The sequence below is a fragment of the Trachypithecus francoisi genome, unplaced genomic scaffold (genome assembly GCF_009764315.1).
Source record: "Trachypithecus francoisi isolate TF-2019V2 unplaced genomic scaffold, Tfra_2.0 Lachesis_group2, whole genome shotgun sequence".
NCBI classification, from domain to species: Eukaryota; Metazoa; Chordata; class Mammalia; order Primates; family Cercopithecidae; genus Trachypithecus; species Trachypithecus francoisi.
In genome coordinates this window covers 153,788,313-153,804,888 of record NW_022681465.1, presented here as the reverse complement: position 1 = coordinate 153,804,888, position 16,576 = coordinate 153,788,313, and the positions used below count along the sequence as shown (strand labels likewise).

Here is a 16,576-nt window from a genome sequence, read left to right as displayed (position 1 = left end):
TAGGGAAGCCCCCGCTTACGGATTCCCGCAGCGTCGGCCACCCCTCCACCTGGACTGGATAAGCGGGGGAAGTGACCCCCCACCACAAGGACCATTATTTCCTAGTGAGAACAGGAATCAGGTCTCTCCCGGGGCAATCAGCTTCCCCACTTCGGTCCCCAAAGGTGGGCTCTTTGCCGGTAGGGACTAGGGAACAGCCTTTTGGTTCCAGGGGGACACAGGGGACCCCAGGCACCAGCAAGCAGCCCCATCCCACTGACAGGTGGCAGAGGCAAGGCAGCTCACTGCTATGCAGTGTCCCATGAACCAAGTGGCCATGACTTCCCACCCTCAGTTTCCCCGGCGACACCCGGAAAGACACCGTGCCATAGGTCGAGGCCCGGGGTCAAGGCCCCGCCTCTCCTGGGCGGCCCCTGCCCAGGCTGGCCCAGCAGCTCCTCCCCCGCACTCCCGGCTCGCTCTCACGGTCCCTGAGGTGGGCGGGCGGGCTCTGGATGACAGCCGCAGAACCCCGGCCCGACTCGCCCTCGCCCCCGCTCTGGGTCTGGGCTTCCCCAGCCTAGTTCACGCCTGGGAGCCGCCTGAGCAGCCGCGCGCCCCGCGCCACGCGCCCCAAGCCCTCCCCGCCTGGGCGTCCCCAGCTCCCGCGAGCGCTCGGGCTCCCGGCTTGGAACCAGGGAGGAGGGAGGGAGCGAGGGAGCAACCAGCTGCGACCCGGAAATGCCATATAAGGAGCAGGAAGGATCCCCCGCCGGAACAACCCTTATTTGGGCAGCGCCTTATTTGGAGTGGCCCGATGTGGCCCGGCCGTTTCCGGCTCTGGGAGGAGGGAAGAAGGCGGAGGGAAGAAGGCGGAGGGAGGGGCAGGGGCAAAGCGAGAACTCCGGAGCGGCGCGGGTCCCGGAGGCACCGGCGGCGGTTCGAGCCCTAGGCTTCCCCGAAGTCTGGGCGCCTGGGATGCCGGCGAGGGCCCGGGCCCCAGGGTGCAGGATGGAGGTGCCGGGCGCTGTCGGATGGGGGGCTTCACGTCACTCCGGGTCCTCCCGGCTGGTCCTGCCATATTAGGGCTTCCTGCTTCCCATATATGGCCATGTACGTCACGACGGAGGCGGGCCCGGGCGGTTCCAGACCCTTCAAATAGAGGCGGATCCGGGGAGTCGCGAGAGATCCCAGCGCGCAGAACTTGGGGATCCGCCGCCGCCATCCGCCGCCGCAGCCAGCTTCCGCCGCCGCAGGACCGGCCCCGTCCCAGCCTCCGCAGCCGCGGCGCGTCCACGCCCGCCCGCGCCCAGGGCGAGTCGGGGTACCCGCCTGTGTGCTCCTCAGTGTGCCCCGCGCCCCGCATGTAACCCGGCCAGGCCCCCGCAACTGTCGCCCGCAGCTCCAGCCCCGGGCTGCGCCCACCCGCCCCGACACCAGCTCTCCCGCCCGCTCGTCCAGGATGGCCGCGGCCAAGGCCGAGATGCAGCTGATGTCCCCGCTGCAGATCTCTGACCCGTTCGGATCCTTTCCTCACTCGCCCACCATGGACAACTACCCTAAGCTGGAGGAGATGATGCTGCTGAGCAACGGGGCTCCCCAGTTCCTCGGCGCCGCCGGGGCCCCTGAGGGCAGCGGCAGTAACAGCAGCAGCAGCAGCGGGGGCGGTGGAGGCGGCGGGGGCGGCAGCAGCAGCAGCAGCAGCAGCAGCAGCTTCAACCCTCAGGCGGACACGGGCGAGCAGCCCTACGAGCACCTGACCGCAGGTAAGCAGTGGCCTACGCTGAGGGGGAACCTTTTCGCCACCATCCTGGCGTCCAGTCCTTCACCGCAGGAGTGCTCCTGGATCTTAGGATGCGAGCCGGGTTTCCCTTTCATTCCTCGCATCCCCAGGGTCATGTGTTAGAGGAATGCCAAGGGACCCCACACAGCCCAACCCCGGCCCTCATCCCTAGCAGCAGAGGACAGAGCTTTTGTTTTGGATGGAGAGCTCTGGAGCTGCGTGGGTGGGTGGAGGGGGAGGGCTTATTTTGATGAGCGGGGCGGCCCCCCCCAGAAAGGCTTGCCTTGTCTTGCTTGCCGCCTGTCCCCAAGGAAGGACCGTGATCCTTGGCCGTGGATGTCCCGGCAGCCCGGGTTTGGGGGCGCGCACTAGCCGCGGCCGTGGGAGTGCTGGCGGGAATCCCTCGCCCGCGCAGCCGCTGCGGAGCGCTGCGAGCTGCAGTGGAGGGGGATTCTCCGTATTTGCGTCAGCTGTTGTTGAAATGGGCTCTGCCACTGGAGCGGGTTCAGGAACATTGCAATCTGCTGCTATCAATTATTAACTACCTCGGGAGTCAATGGTAGCCGGCCGACCTCTTGCCTGGCAGCTCGGGTCGTTCTCCTCCTCCACTGATTGCTCTCCAGTAACCAGGCCTCCCCTTTCTCTCTCCTGCCAGAGTCTTTTCCTGACATCTCTCTGAACAACGAGAAGGTGCTGGTGGAGACAAGTTACCCCAGCCAAACCACTCGACTGCCCCCCATCACCTATACTGGCCGCTTTTCCCTGGAACCTGCACCCAACAGTGGCAACACCTTGTGGCCCGAGCCCCTCTTCAGCTTGGTCAGTGGCCTCGTGAGCATGACCAACCCACCAGCCTCCTCGTCCTCAGCACCATCTCCAGCGGCCTCCTCCTCCTCCGCCTCCCAGAGCCCACCCCTGAGCTGTGCAGTGCCATCCAACGACAGCAGTCCCATTTACTCAGCGGCACCCACTTTCCCCACGCCGAACACTGACATTTTCCCTGAGCCACAAAGCCAGGCCTTCCCGGGCTCAGCAGGGACAGCGCTCCAGTACCCGCCTCCTGCCTACCCTGCTGCCAAGGGTGGCTTCCAGGTTCCAATGATCCCCGACTACCTGTTTCCACAGCAGCAGGGGGATCTGGGCCTGGGTACCCCAGACCAGAAGCCCTTCCAGGGCCTGGAAAGCCGCACCCAGCAGCCTTCGCTCACCCCCCTGTCTACTATCAAGGCCTTTGCCACTCAGTCGGGCTCCCAGGACCTGAAGGCCCTCAATACCAGTTACCAGTCCCAGCTCATCAAACCCAGCCGAATGCGCAAGTACCCCAACCGACCCAGCAAGACGCCCCCCCACGAACGCCCTTACGCTTGCCCGGTGGAGTCCTGTGATCGCCGCTTCTCCCGCTCTGACGAGCTCACCCGCCACATCCGCATCCACACAGGCCAGAAACCCTTCCAGTGCCGCATCTGCATGCGCAACTTCAGCCGCAGCGACCACCTCACCACCCACATCCGTACCCACACGGGCGAGAAGCCCTTCGCCTGCGACATCTGTGGGAGAAAGTTTGCCAGGAGCGATGAACGCAAGAGGCATACCAAGATCCACTTGCGGCAGAAGGACAAGAAAGCAGACAAAAGTGTTGTGGCCTCTTCGGCCACCTCCTCTCTCTCTTCCTACCCATCCCCGGTTGCTACCTCTTACCCATCCCCGGTTACTACCTCTTATCCATCCCCGGCCACCACCTCATACCCGTCCCCTGTGCCCACCTCCTTCTCCTCTCCCGGCTCCTCAACCTACCCATCCCCTGTGCACAGTGGCTTCCCCTCCCCGTCGGTGGCCACCACGTACTCCTCCGTTCCCCCTGCCTTCCCGGCCCAGGTCAGCAGCTTCCCTTCCTCAGCTGTCACCAACTCCTTCAGCGCCTCCACAGGGCTTTCGGACATGACAGCAACCTTTTCTCCCAGGACAATTGAAATTTGCTAAAGGGAAAGGGGAAACAAAGGGAAAAGGGAGAAAAAGAAACACAAGAGACTTAAAGGACAAGAGGAGGAGATGGCGGTAGGAGAGGAGGGTTCCTCTTAGGTCAGATGGAGGTTCTCAGAGCCAAGTCCTCCCTCTCTACTTGGAGTGGAAGGTCTCTTGGCCAACAATCCTTTTTGCCCACTTCCCCTTCCCCAATTCCTATTCCCTTTGACTTCAGCTGCCTGAAACAGCCATGTCCAAGTTCTTCACCTCTATCCAAAGAACTTGATTTGCATGGATTTTGGATAAATCATTTCAGTATCATCTCCATCATATGCCTGACCCCTTGCTCCCTTCAATGCTAGAAAATCGAGTTGGCAAAATGGGGTTTGGGCCCCTCAGAGCCCTGCCCTGCAACCTTGTACAGTGTCTGTGCCATGGATTTCGTTTTTCTTGGGGTACTCTTGATGTGAAGATAATTTGCATATTCTATTGTATTATTTGGAGTTAGGTCCTCACTTGGGGAAAAAAAAAAAAAGAAAAGCCGAGCAAACCAATGGTGATCCTCTATTTTGTGATGATGCTGTGACAATAAGTTTGAACCTTTTTTTTGAAACAGCAGTCCTAGGTATTCTCAGAGCATGTGTCAGAGTGTTGTTCCGTTAACCTTTTTGTAAATACTGCTCGACTGTACTCTCACATGTGGCAAAATATGGTTTGGTTTTTCTTTTTTTTTTTGAAAGTTTTTTCTTCGTCCTTTTGGTTTAAAAAGTTTCACGTCTTGGTGCCTTTTGTGTGATGCGCCTTGCTGATGGCTTGACATGTGCAATTGTGAAGGACATGCTCACCTCTAGCCTTAAGGGGGACAGGGAGTGATGATTTGGGGGAGGCTTTGGGAGCAAAATAAGGAAGAGGGCTGAGCTGAGCTTCGGTTCTCCAGAATGTAAGAAAACAAAATCTAAAACAAAATCTGAACTCTCAAAAGTCTATTTTTTTAACTGAAAATGTACATTTATAAATATATTCAGGAGTTGGAATGTTGTAGTTACCTACTGAGTAGGCGGCGATTTTTGTATGTTATGAACATGCAGTTCATTATTTTGTGGTTCTATTTTACTTTGTACTTGTGTTTGCTTAAACAAAGTGACTGTTTGGCTTATAAACACATTGAATGCGCTTTATTGCCCATGGGATATGTGGTGTATATCCTTCCAAAAATTAAAAGGAAAATAAAGTAGCTGTGATTGGGTGTTTCCTGGGTTAGGGGAAGGACTCTGCCCTATTGAGGGCTGTGAGGTTTTCTGACGATGGCCTTTAGAGATACAAGGATCCTCCAGCCAGAGTCAGGCCCACTGTGTGAAACTGGAGTTGGTTATTTTTGAGGACTGAGTATGGGTCTTTAGACAGGGTCTTGCTCTATCCATCCAGGCTGGAGTGCAGTAGTGTCATCACAGCTCACTGCAGCCTTGACCTCCCAGGCTCAAGTGATCCTCCCACCTCAGCCTCCTGAGTAGCTGGGACTATAGGCATGCGCCACTACACTCAGCTAATGTTTATAGAGACAGGGTTTTGCCCTGTTGCCCAGGCTGGGGTTTTTCTCTTCCTGATAATGGGCCTGTTCCTCCTCAGTCTGTTGGGCTGAAGCTTTACCCTGGTTAGCTAAAGCCAAGAAAGGCCAGAGTGAGGGCTGGGACATGTGTGACCAGAGGCAGTGCTACTCTACTGGCATCAAATGTTGGGCTAGTCCCATCCCCCACCTCTACTCAGGGTTGGAAAATCCGTGATCTTGGGAATCCCTGCCATGTGCAGTTAGGGGAGGTAAGAAGTGGGCACAAGGGCTTTGGGGAAACAGTAACAATGCTGGGGCCAACTCAGCCTCTCCCTCCCATTCCCCATGTCCCCAGCAACTTGAGGTCATCAAAGAAGCCTAGAAGAGGTAAAGGCCAGTTCTCAAGCCAAGAATCCTTCCAGGAAGAAATTCTTGTTACTTGCCAGCTGGAACTGCCATCCTTGGCAGCTTCGTGGGACAGAGGATAGAGTGGGCAGAAGGCTGGTCTGGTGTCTAAAGTTCCCATCCAGGCCAAATCTGTTCCCATTGTGTAGGAGGCCTGAGGTTCCAGGTTCTTTTGGCCTCAGTCCCCTGAGGGACCACTCCCACTGCTGGGGCAATCCCTGTGGGCACGTGAGCATCTGTGTACTCTGTGAGAGGCCTTGACCTGGCCACAACAGACACCATGGGAGCAGCTCCTCTTCCAGGAATGTGAATTGTTGGCTGGGGAGATAGATATAAGACAAAAATTACAACATGGTATTGTGTTATGCAATAGGGGCAAGAATGGGGCTCTTTGGGAGCACAGTGAAAGGCACCCAACCCACCCAGGGAATTAGGAAGGGTGGAAAAATTGAGTTAGGAAGCACAAGCAGGAGTCAACCTGATTGACTTGGTTTGTGGGTGAGGCAGGGAGGACACTGGCTGAGTCTACTCAGCAATGTGGATGAGACGGATTACTGAGTGGAAGCACGACCTCCCACCCTGATATCTACGTATTTTATGAATTGGTCAGACTCCACCATTCACTGGGTGGATGGGTACAATAGATTTAATGTCCTGGAATTAGCAAGCCTTGGCTCCTCTCCCAACTTCTGACCCCTAAAATCAGAGGGACAATGAGGTATCCCCCTGACCTGGTATGGTTATCAGGCCCTGAGTGAAGTGAAAGTCTAATCTGCTTCTACCTCTTCTCCTTCCTCTAAGGGTCTCCCAGGTGGTTCTCAACCCACACTTTCTGGAGCCAGGGGAATTCCAATAACCCCCTGACATTGGCCCAGTTATTTCTTGTGCAGTCTAGCCTTCCCTGACCAGCACTGTTAACCTCTGCCCTTTCCCATGGCACCAGACTCCTCAGCCTAGAGCAGGGGGAACTGGGCACTTTCTCTAGCAAGGGACACATCCCTGTGAGCCTCCTGGCAAAATTGCCAGGTCCTGATGGGACAATATTTGTATTGGCACACCTCTTCTCAGCCCCACCTACCCCTCCTCATCTCACTCTAAGCCCAGGAACACAAGTCCATGCCTGTTACACATTCTTAAGAGTTTCTCACTCCAGACTCCCAAGAAATAAAACATGGCGAGAATAAAATATGAAAGAAGGAGCACTGAGACCCTGTTCCTTTAAAGCAGAGAGTCTTGTATGTTACATGTACATCAGAATGAGATTCCCAGGCCCCATGAACAGAGCAACTGACTGATACCTTACATTTGGGATAGGGTCCTGGAACTGGCCTTGATAACAAGGTCATTCTCATGCAGATGGCTTGTTGCTAGCTAATATTTATTTTATTTTATTGTATTTTTGAGACAGGGTTTCATTGTCACCCAGGCTGGAGTGCAGCAATGTGACTACAACCCATTGCAACCTCAAACTCCTGGGCTCAAAGTCTCCTCCAGCTTCCCAAGTAGCTGAGAATACAGATGCACTATAGATGACTACTTTATTTTTTTATTTTTTATTTTTTGTTTATTTTTTGAGGCAGAGTCTGGCTCTGTCGCCCAGGCTGGAGTGCAATGGCATGATCTCGGCTCACTGCAACCTCCATCTCCTGAGTTCAAGCGATTCTCCTGCCTCAGCCTCCCAAGTAGCTGGGATTACAGGCACCCACCACCCGGACTGGCTAATTTTTTTTTTTGAGACAGAGTCTCGCTCTGTTGCCCAGGCTGGAGTGCAGTGGCCTGATCTCAGCTCACTGCAAGCTCCGCATCCTGGGTTCACACCATTCTCCTGCCTCAGCCTCCTGTGTAGCTGGGACTACAGGCGCCCGGCCACCACGCCCAGCTAATTTTTTGTATGTTTAGTAGAGATGGGGTTTCACCATGTTAGCCAGGATGATATCGATCTCCTGACCTCGTGATCCGCCCACCTTGGCCTCCCAAAGTACTGGGATTACAGGTGTGAGCCACCGCGTCTAGCCCCTTAATTTTTGTATTTTTAGTAGAGACGGTTTCACCATGTTGGCCAGTCTGGTCTTGAACTCTTGACCTCAGGTGATCTGCCCGCCTTGGCCTCCCAAAGTGCTGGGATTACAGGTATGAGCCACTGCACCCAACCTTTAATTATTATTATTTTTTTTAAGAGATGGGAGGGTCATACTTTGTTGCCCAGGATGATCTCGAACTCCTGAGTTCAAGTTATCCCTCCCATCCTGGCCTTTCAAGGTGCTGGGATTACAGGCGTGAGCCAACACATTTGGCTGCTATCTAATTTTTATTAGTCCTGTCACCAGGGTTTCTTTAGGTTCTGACAGTCCAAACTTAAGTTTCTTTTCATGGCTGAAATAGGGAATGGGGCATAAAGCTGCTCCCTTTTACAGTTCTATAGTATAATGAATGTGTTGGCTGATACGAAAATAAAAATATAAGAATAATGAGTGTTTATTTAAATTCCTACTCCTGCTAGGGAACTAGAAAACCAAGGGCACGAGACAGTACTGGTAAGAGCTCTCATCATTATAAAGGTTAAGGTTGGAGAAGGGTCCCCGAGAGTGCTGAACAATTGATTGCTACCTGGGGACATTGTCTAGGGCTTCAGGAATGTCAGCAACGACAGAGAGGAGTAGGGTAGAAGGGAGTTGGGGGTGGGGGACTGGGCTGAGGACAAGGATAGGTTTTGATTCTGAAGTAAAAGAACCAGGTCCTAAAGACCCTTGACCCTTCCTCCTCTTGCCTGAAAAGTACTCTTTTTGCTTGAATTTCAGGAATGTTCAGCCTCGTTCTCACCTGTTTTGAAAGATTCCAAGCACTCAGGAAGGCGGAGCTTGGCCCGGGGTTTTCGGCAAGCTGGAGTTTTCAGTGTGTTTCCTTCCACCTTCCCCCTATTCAGAACCGCCCCTATCTTCCAGGTATGGAACTGGAGCCAGGTAAGGGTACTATAGGGTCAGAGGTATTCCCTGCCAGTCCCCCTCCCTGCATCCATACTGTTTTCACTGTTTCAGTCCACACTTAGTGCAGTTGGAGAGGGGAAGCCATTGGGCAGAGCGATATCTCAGAGTCCTAAGGGAAATGAGGCCAAGTTTAGAAGAATCAGATGTCAAACAAATAACATTTCAACATTTTACCCAGAAACCTTTGGGTGCTAATAAGATTTTTGCACCCAAATAGCAAATCTAACCCTCTACTTCAGTAATTTTTCTCCCAGTCTCCTTATCTCCATTACTAGGGCCTAGGAGAGCCTCTGTGTCTAAGCTTCCTTCAGATGATCTCTCAGGTCAGATCAGCGGCCCAGCAACTCAGATGCAAGTAAAAGATCATTTCCCTTTCCAGGGAGTTCTCTTCACAAGCCCATTCTCCTTGGCACTTAGGGTTTTAAAAATTATTATTATAACTCTATTGAGGGCTGTGTATGGTGGCTCACACCTATAATTACTGCACTTTGGCAGGCCGAGGCGAGAGATTGCTTGAGCCCAGGAGTTCAAGATCGGCCTGGGCAACATAGGGAGACCCCGTCTGTACAAAAAAATAAAATAAACCAGGCATGGTGGCCCACGCCTGTAGTTCCAGATATTCGGGACGCTGAGGTAGGAGGATTGCTTGAGCCTGGGAGGTCAAGGCTGCAGTGAGCTGAGATCATGCCACTTCACTCCAGCTTGGGCAGCAGAGCAAGACCTGGTTTCAAACAAATATTTTTTTTTTAACTATTTTTGTATTTTTTTAGGCCAGGTGCGGTAGCTGATGCCTGTAATCCCAGCACTTTGGGAGGCCAAGGTTGGGGGATCACCTGAGGTCAGGAGTTCAAGACCAGCCTGGCCAGCATGATGAAACCCCGTCTCTACTAAAAATACAAAAAAAATTAGCATGGTGACACACACCTGTAATCCCAGCTACTCGGGAGGCTAAGACATGAAAAGTGCTTGAACCTGGGAGGCGGAGGTTGCAGTGAGCCCAGATAGTGCCACTGCACTCTAGCCTGAGCGACCGAGCAAGACTCTGTCTCTAAATAAATAAATAAATATTTTTAAAATTAAAAAAACAAAAAAAGAAACCTATTTTGTATTTTTTGTAAAGATGGGGTTTCAATATGTTGCCCCGGCTGGAGGTACTACTGATGAACAATAAACTGTACATATGAAGTGTACAACTTGATGAGTCTTGACCTATGTGTATGCAGGTGAAATAATCGCAATTATGATACTGAACATTACCATCACCTCCAAAAGTTTCCTCATGTTCCTTGGTAATCTTTCCTCCCTTCCACCCCTGTGCCCGGGCAGTCACTGATCTATCACTGTGAATCAGTTTGCATTCTCTAGTTTCTTTCTTTCTTTTTTTTTTTTTTTTTCAATTTGCGAGTAGGTACTGTTTTCTGTTTGTTTGTTTTTTCTTTTTTTGAGACGGAGTCTTGCTCTGTCGCCCAGGCTGGAGGGCAGTGGCACGATCTCAGTTGACTGCAAGTTCTGCCTCCCGGGTTCACACCATTCTCCTGCCTCAGCCTCCCGAGTAGCTGGGACTATGGGCGCCCGCTACCATGCTCAGCTAATTTTTTTTGTATTTTTAGTAGAGACGGGGTTTCAAAGTGTTTGACAGGATGATCTCGAACTCCTGACCTTGTGATCCACCCGCCTTGGCCTCCTAAAGTGCTGGGATTACAGGCATAAGCCACTGTGCCCGGTCAAGAGTAGATACTGTTTATTAACCGACCACCTTAGAAAAATAATCATGGTAGACACCTTAGTTCATTCTTCTAATAAGCCTATTGATACGATCCTCCCTGTTGCTAGTGTCTCCAGCTTCTACAAAGTGGGTGGTCTTTTTCTTCATTCCGCCTTGTGGAGAAGATAATTTGAAGGGCCACAGCTAGTTATTTGCTTCTTTGAAGCATTTTCCAACAGTATAGATCTCATGAATCAGATCCTCCATGCAGATGATGCCATATTTACCAAGAGCTCAAGCAATCAAAGTGTTATCTATCAAAGCAGTTCGCTTCTTATTGATTTTGCCATAATCACGCTTGTAAATTAGTTCATTTACTGACTTCAGATTTGGGTGCCCCCATGCAATATATGGGTCTACAATCCTCAGCATGTTAACTGAAGCCTGTTGAGCTTCACAAAGTTTCCACTGAAGTTTGACGACGGCAAAGAAGCTGCAACACCTTTCGGACCTTTGGGCTCATACCATCGATACATCTGATCCTGATGACAAATGCCAGTTTGGGTTCTGCAGGTACATAGAAGTTGCCAGCTTTTCTTGCCATCCTCGCCATTCGAATTTCAGTTATGTACATCTGCCTATATTCCTTGTGACCGTGCTTTTCTTTTTCACAGATAAGCTTCCTCCTTGCCTTTCTTTCTTTTTCTTTTATTTTTCTTTTTTTTTCCTTCTTTTTTTTTTTTTTTGAGATGGAGTTTCGCTCTAGTTGGCCAGGCTGGAGTGCAACGGGCACGATGTCAGCTCACCGCAACCTCTGCCTCCCGGGTTCAAGCGATTCTCCTGCTTCAGCCTCCCGAGTAGCTGGGACTACAGGTGCCTGCCACCATGCCTGGCTAATTTTTGTATTTTTAGCAGAGACCAGGCTTCACCAAGTTGGCCAGGCCGGTCTTGAACTCCTGACCTCAGATGATCCACCCACCTCGACCTCCCAAAGTGCTGGGATTACAGGCGTGAGCCACCACGCCCAGACTCCTCCTTGCCTTTTGAAGCATCTTTTGGGCAAACTTCTTTCTCAGGTGCTTGATTTTTCAATTTTTCAAAATTCCTTTTCTTTTCTTTTTTTTAAAGATGGAGTTTTGCTCTCGTTGCCCAGGCTGGAGTGCAATGGTGCGTTCTTGGCTCACTCAACCTCTGCCTCCTGGGTTCAAGCGATTCTCCTGTCTCAGCCTCCTGAGTAGCTGGGATTACAGGCATGTGCCACCACGCCAAGCTAATTTTGTAATTTTAGTAGAGAGGGGTTTCTCCATATTGGTCAGGCTGGTCTCAAACTCCCAACTTCAGGTGATCCGCCTGCCTCGGCCTCCCAAAGTGCTGGGATTACAGGCGTGAGCCACTGCGCCTGGCCTCCTTCGCTTTTTCTTAAGGGTTTCTGGCATAACAGTAACCTTCTTCTCTTCTACACTCTCCATGGTTCCAGCCGGAAAAAGAAGATAGAGTGTCTCATATATGGAATCATTCCATATGTCCTTGATTTGATCTGGCTTCCTTCACTTAGCATCAATGTTCAGGATACATTGATGTTGCTGTGTGTACACTGCAAATAGTTCACTCCGTTTCATTGCCAAGTAGCATTCTGCTATATGGCTATGCCTCAGTTGTTCATCCTTTTCCCTGTGGAGGGACATCTGGGCTGGTTCCTTTGGGGCTATTACAGATAAAGCCGCTGTGATCATTGGAGTACAAGTCCTTGTGTAGATGTGTCCACATTTACTCCAAAGTTTCCCCCAAACTGTTCTGGCTCCTTCTTCCCACAATAGCCACATTTATTCACATCTCTGGTGCTTAACACAAGAAGCACCCACTTTCTCCCACACTCACAGAGTCAAAGTCTCCTAAAAGCTTTGATTCCTTTAATCATTGCTCAAGCAAACAGAGCCAGCCCCTTTGTCTTTTTTTTTTTTTTTTAGAGACAAGAGTCTTGCTCTGTCACCAGGCTGGAGTGCAGTGGCAGGATCTCGGGTCACTGCAACCTCCGCCTCCCAGGTTCAAGCGATTCTCATGCCTCAGCCTCCCGAGTACCTGGGATTACAGGCATGTGCCACCACACGCAGCTAATTTTTGTATTTTTAGTAGAGATGGGGTTACCCATCTTGGCCAGAATGGTCTCGATCTCCTGACCTCATAATCCTCGGCCTCCCAAAGTGCTGGGATTATAGCGTGAGCCACCGCCCTGGTCCCTTTGTCATTTTTATTGCTCTACTCCAAGCTCTCTCCCATTTGTTTCTATCTTTTTTTTTTTTTTTTTTTTGACAGTCTTACTCTGTTGCCCAGGCTGGAGTGCAATGGTGCCATTTCGGCTCTCTGCAACTGCCACCTCCTGGGTTCAAGCAGTTCTCCTGCCTCAGCCTCCTGAGTAGCTGGGACTACAGCCACGTGCCATCGTGCCCAGCTAATTTTTGCTTTTTTAGTAGAGGTCTCGAACTCCTGACCTCAAGTGATCTGTCTGCTTTGGCCTCCCAAAGTGCTGGAATTACATGCGTGAGCCACCATGCTTGGCCCCATTTGTTTCTGTCTTCCTGGTAATGAGGTATCTGGGCTAAGCAAGGTAGATTGTCATTATTTAGTCAGCTCAGCAAATGGACAAAAGTCCATGGTGATACTTTTCTAAAGAGGAGAGGTGTCTGGGAGAGGGTGAGCCTGAGATTGATCAGATACTCCTATCTCAAAAACAGGAAGAGGCTAAGGGTCAGATGATATGGGACGCTGCCCTTGGGGGACTAGTCCCGAGAGTTTATCTGTACACTTTGCCTTTATCACCATCTCCTGTGGGCGGTTCCTGATGGGTTTTCTGGAACACGGGCCCCATTCACCCACCGGTTGTCATAGACTCTAATCTACCACATTTTCACCTCTCGGACTGGGGTTGGTACTGTAACTAAAACTTCTCTCTTTCCTCTTTGGACATCAGGAGTGTGGGGCTATGGAGCCGCCAGAGGAGAGAAGGACAGCGGAGGCTGGAAGGCAGGTCTGGGTCTGTGCTCCCAACTCTGATAAACTGACACTTGCTGATGACCTGGCATGTGTGGGGGCTGTCCTTCACAGTTATTCTTTCCAGACAGACAATAACAAGTATCAGTGAAGATGTGAATAAACCGGAACCTTCACATTTTGCTGGTGGGGACGTAAAAAGATGCAGCCACTTTGGAAAATGGTTTAGTTATTTCTTATAAAGTTAAACATACACTTACCATATGACCCAGCAATTCTACTCCTGGGTATCTACCTAACAGAAATAAAAATATGTTCACACAAAGACTTGCATGCAAATGTTCATAGCAGCATTATTCATAATAGCCGGAGTGGAAACAATCCAAGTGTCTATTCAACCAGTGCACAAATAAGCAAAATGTGATATATCCAAACGATGAAATAGGCCTCAGCAATAAAAAGGAACAAAATACAGATGTGTGCCACAACATGCGTAAACCTCAAAACATTTTGATTAAGAAGTTAGGTGCAAAGGACTACATAGTGTATGACTGCATTTATATGAAATGTCCAGAAAGCAAAAGTCTTTTTTTTTTTTTTTTTTTTTTTGAGGCGGAGTCTCGCTCTGTCTCCCGGACTGGAGTGCAGTGGCCGGATCTCAGCTCACTGCAAGCTCCGCCTCCGGGTTTATGCCATTCTCCTGCCTCAGCCTCCCGAGTAGCTGGGACTACAGGCGCCCGCCACCTCGCCCAGCTAGTTTTTGTATTTTTAGTAGAGACGGGGTTTCACCGTGTTAGCCAGGATGGTCTCGATCTCCTGACCTCGTGATCCGCCCGTCTCGGCCTCCCAAAGTGCTGGGATTACAGGCTTGAGCCACCGCGCCCGGCCGCAAAAGTCTTATAGAGATGGAGAGTAGATTAGTAGTTGTCTGGGGCTGGGTGTGAGAGAGTTATTGATGGCCAATGAGTTTGCTATTTGGGGGATCATGGAGATATACTAAGACTGTATTGTTATGTTTGAACAGTTGTTTACATTACTGAAAGTTACTGAATTATACACAAAGATGGGTGAAATTTATGGTACGTAAATTATAACTTACGAAGCTTTTTTTTTTTTGGGGGGGGACAGAGTTTTGCTGTGTCACCCAGGCCGGAGTGCAGTGTCGTAATCTTGGCTTACTGCAACCTCCACCTCCCGGGTTCAAGCGATTCTCCTACTTCAGCCTCCCGAGTAGTTGGGACTACAGGCATGTGCCACCACGCCTGGCTAATTTTTGTATTTTTAGTAAGATGGGGATTTGCCATCTTGCCCAGGCTGGTCTCGAACTCCTGATCTCAAGTGATCTGCCTGCCTCGGCCTCCCAAAGTGCTGGGATTACAGGTGTGAACCACCACGCCCAGCTGGAATATTTAAAACATTATCCTTGCTTGCCGGGCGCTGTGGCTCACGTCTATAATCCCAGCACTTTGGGAGGCCGAGGTGGGCAGATCACCTGAGGTCAGGAGTTCAAGACCAGCCTGGCCAACATGGCGAAACCCCGTCTCTACTAAAAATACAAAAATAAGCCAGGCATGGTGGTGGGCGCCTGTAACCCCAGCTACTTGGGAGGCTAAGGTGGGAGAATCACTTGAACCCAGAAGGTGGAGGTTACAGTGAGCCAAGATCGCGCCACTACACTCCAGCTTGGGCAACAGAGCGAGACTTCCTCTCAACAAACAAACAAAACAGAAACAAAAGAACAGGCTGCCCACCTGGGCCAGAGTGGCTCCTCAACTGCCAGATAAATCTAGAAGTCACCATTTCCACAGAACCAGCAGTGGGTGCCGTCCTCAGAGAAAACCAACTCAGCCTTCCTGGAAGCTCATTTCTCCTCAGAACCAACTTCACTTTCTAGAACCTTTTCAGCTCCAGTGACCAGAAGACTGAGAACCAAACTAGGCCTCATTTGTTGAACAAATTAACAGAGCACCTATGGTGGGAGAGTTGGTTCTGAGGATTTGGAGGGGCTCTGGGAGTAGGAGAAACCCAACCACCCCAGCCTTGCTAATCACCTTTAAATCTCATTAGAACCAACTTTGAATTCCCTGAAACCGGCTTCTCACAAACAGTGCATCCCCTCCAGCTGCCTTATTGTTATTATTATTTTTTGAGACGGAGTCTCGCTCTGTTGCTCAGGCTGGAGTGCAGTGGCCGGATCTCTGCTCACTGCAAGCTCCGCGACCCGGGTTTACACCATTCTCCTGCCTCAGCCTCCCGAGTAGCTGGAATTACAGGCGCCCGCCACCTTGCCCGGCTAGTTTTTTGTATTTTTATTTTTTAGTAGAGACGGGGTTTCACCGTGTTAGCCAGGATGGTCTCGATCTCCTGACCTCGTGATCCGCCCGTCTCAGCCTCCCAAAGTGCTGGGATTACAGGCTTGAGCCACCGCGCCCGGCCACTCAGCTGCCTTATTAAAACCAATGTTCAGTCACCTCAACACCAACTGTCCAGCTCAAACTATCATCTCAGAATCACCCATTTAATAGTCTCAGATGCACCTGACTGGGTCCATTTGTAAGCCTTCACGGGTCAGCTACGGCAGTGTTCTCAATCTTCTGTTAATGACACTAACACAATTTCTAGTGCCCTCAAGTCCCCATGAAGCAGGGACTCTCCAGTGGTGACTGCTTCCAGTCCTATTACAGCAGCCTCAGAACCAATTTTGTCACCAGTTTTGTGATGACTCCCTTGCATTGTCTCCTCAGAATCATCGTTCATTCTCTTCAGAGCCAGATTTCATTTTTGGCTAATGAAATTGTCAAGGTCCTTACAACTTTCTCTTCAGAAGTATATTGGTTCTACTTGGAAACACTTTTTCCATCTCCTCAGGCCCAGCTGTCAGCCTTCCTAAAGCAAACCTTTAGGTCATTCACCCATGGGCTTCAGTTTCCCCATCTACTTCATGGGGGAAATAACGCTTTTTTTTTTTATTTAAAAAGGTAATGTTGGCCGGGCGCAGTGGCTCATGCCTATAATCTCAGCACTTTGGGAGGCCGAGGCAGGTGGACTTCTTGAGCCCAGGAGTTTGAGACCAGCCTGGGCAACATGGTGAAACCCCATCTCTACAAAAAATGAAAAAAATTAGTGGAGTATGTTGAAAAAAAAAAGAGTAATGTGAATTTTTTTTATTACAAAATATATATTCATTGTGAAAAATATAAAAGCACACCTTTTTCACACATGTT

General features: G+C 50.7%; 1 protein-coding gene and 1 long non-coding RNA gene across 2 annotated transcripts; both read left to right on the top strand.

Moving 5' to 3' along the window:
- The first annotated feature begins 1,166 nt into the window (after positions 1 to 1,166).
- On the top strand, positions 1,167 to 4,958 carry EGR1 (early growth response 1). The gene is made up of 2 exons (XM_033181086.1): positions 1,167 to 1,745; positions 2,418 to 4,958. Exons 1-2 carry the CDS (start codon positions 1,442 to 1,444, stop codon positions 3,740 to 3,742), a joined length of 1,629 nt encoding a protein of 542 aa, XP_033036977.1. The 5' UTR covers positions 1,167 to 1,441; the 3' UTR covers positions 3,743 to 4,958.
- A 3,427-nt stretch (positions 4,959 to 8,385) lies between these two features.
- Positions 8,386 to 13,564, top strand: LOC117065802. The gene is made up of 3 exons (XR_004430043.1): positions 8,386 to 8,617; positions 10,752 to 10,937; positions 13,333 to 13,564. It is a non-coding gene; the product is annotated as an uncharacterized LOC117065802 (long non-coding RNA).
- Positions 13,565 to 16,576: the final 3,012 nt, after the last annotated feature.

Excerpts from the sequence above, each read along its gene's own strand:
- EGR1 (XM_033181086.1), top strand. The coding sequence starts at position 1,442 with ATGGCCGCGGCCAAGGCCGAGATGCAGCTGATGTCCCCGCTGCAGATC. Across the intron at positions 1,746-2,417 it reads CTACGAGCACCTGACCGCAG|AGTCTTTTCCTGACATCTCT; the intron begins GTAAGCAGTGGC and ends CTCTCCTGCCAG.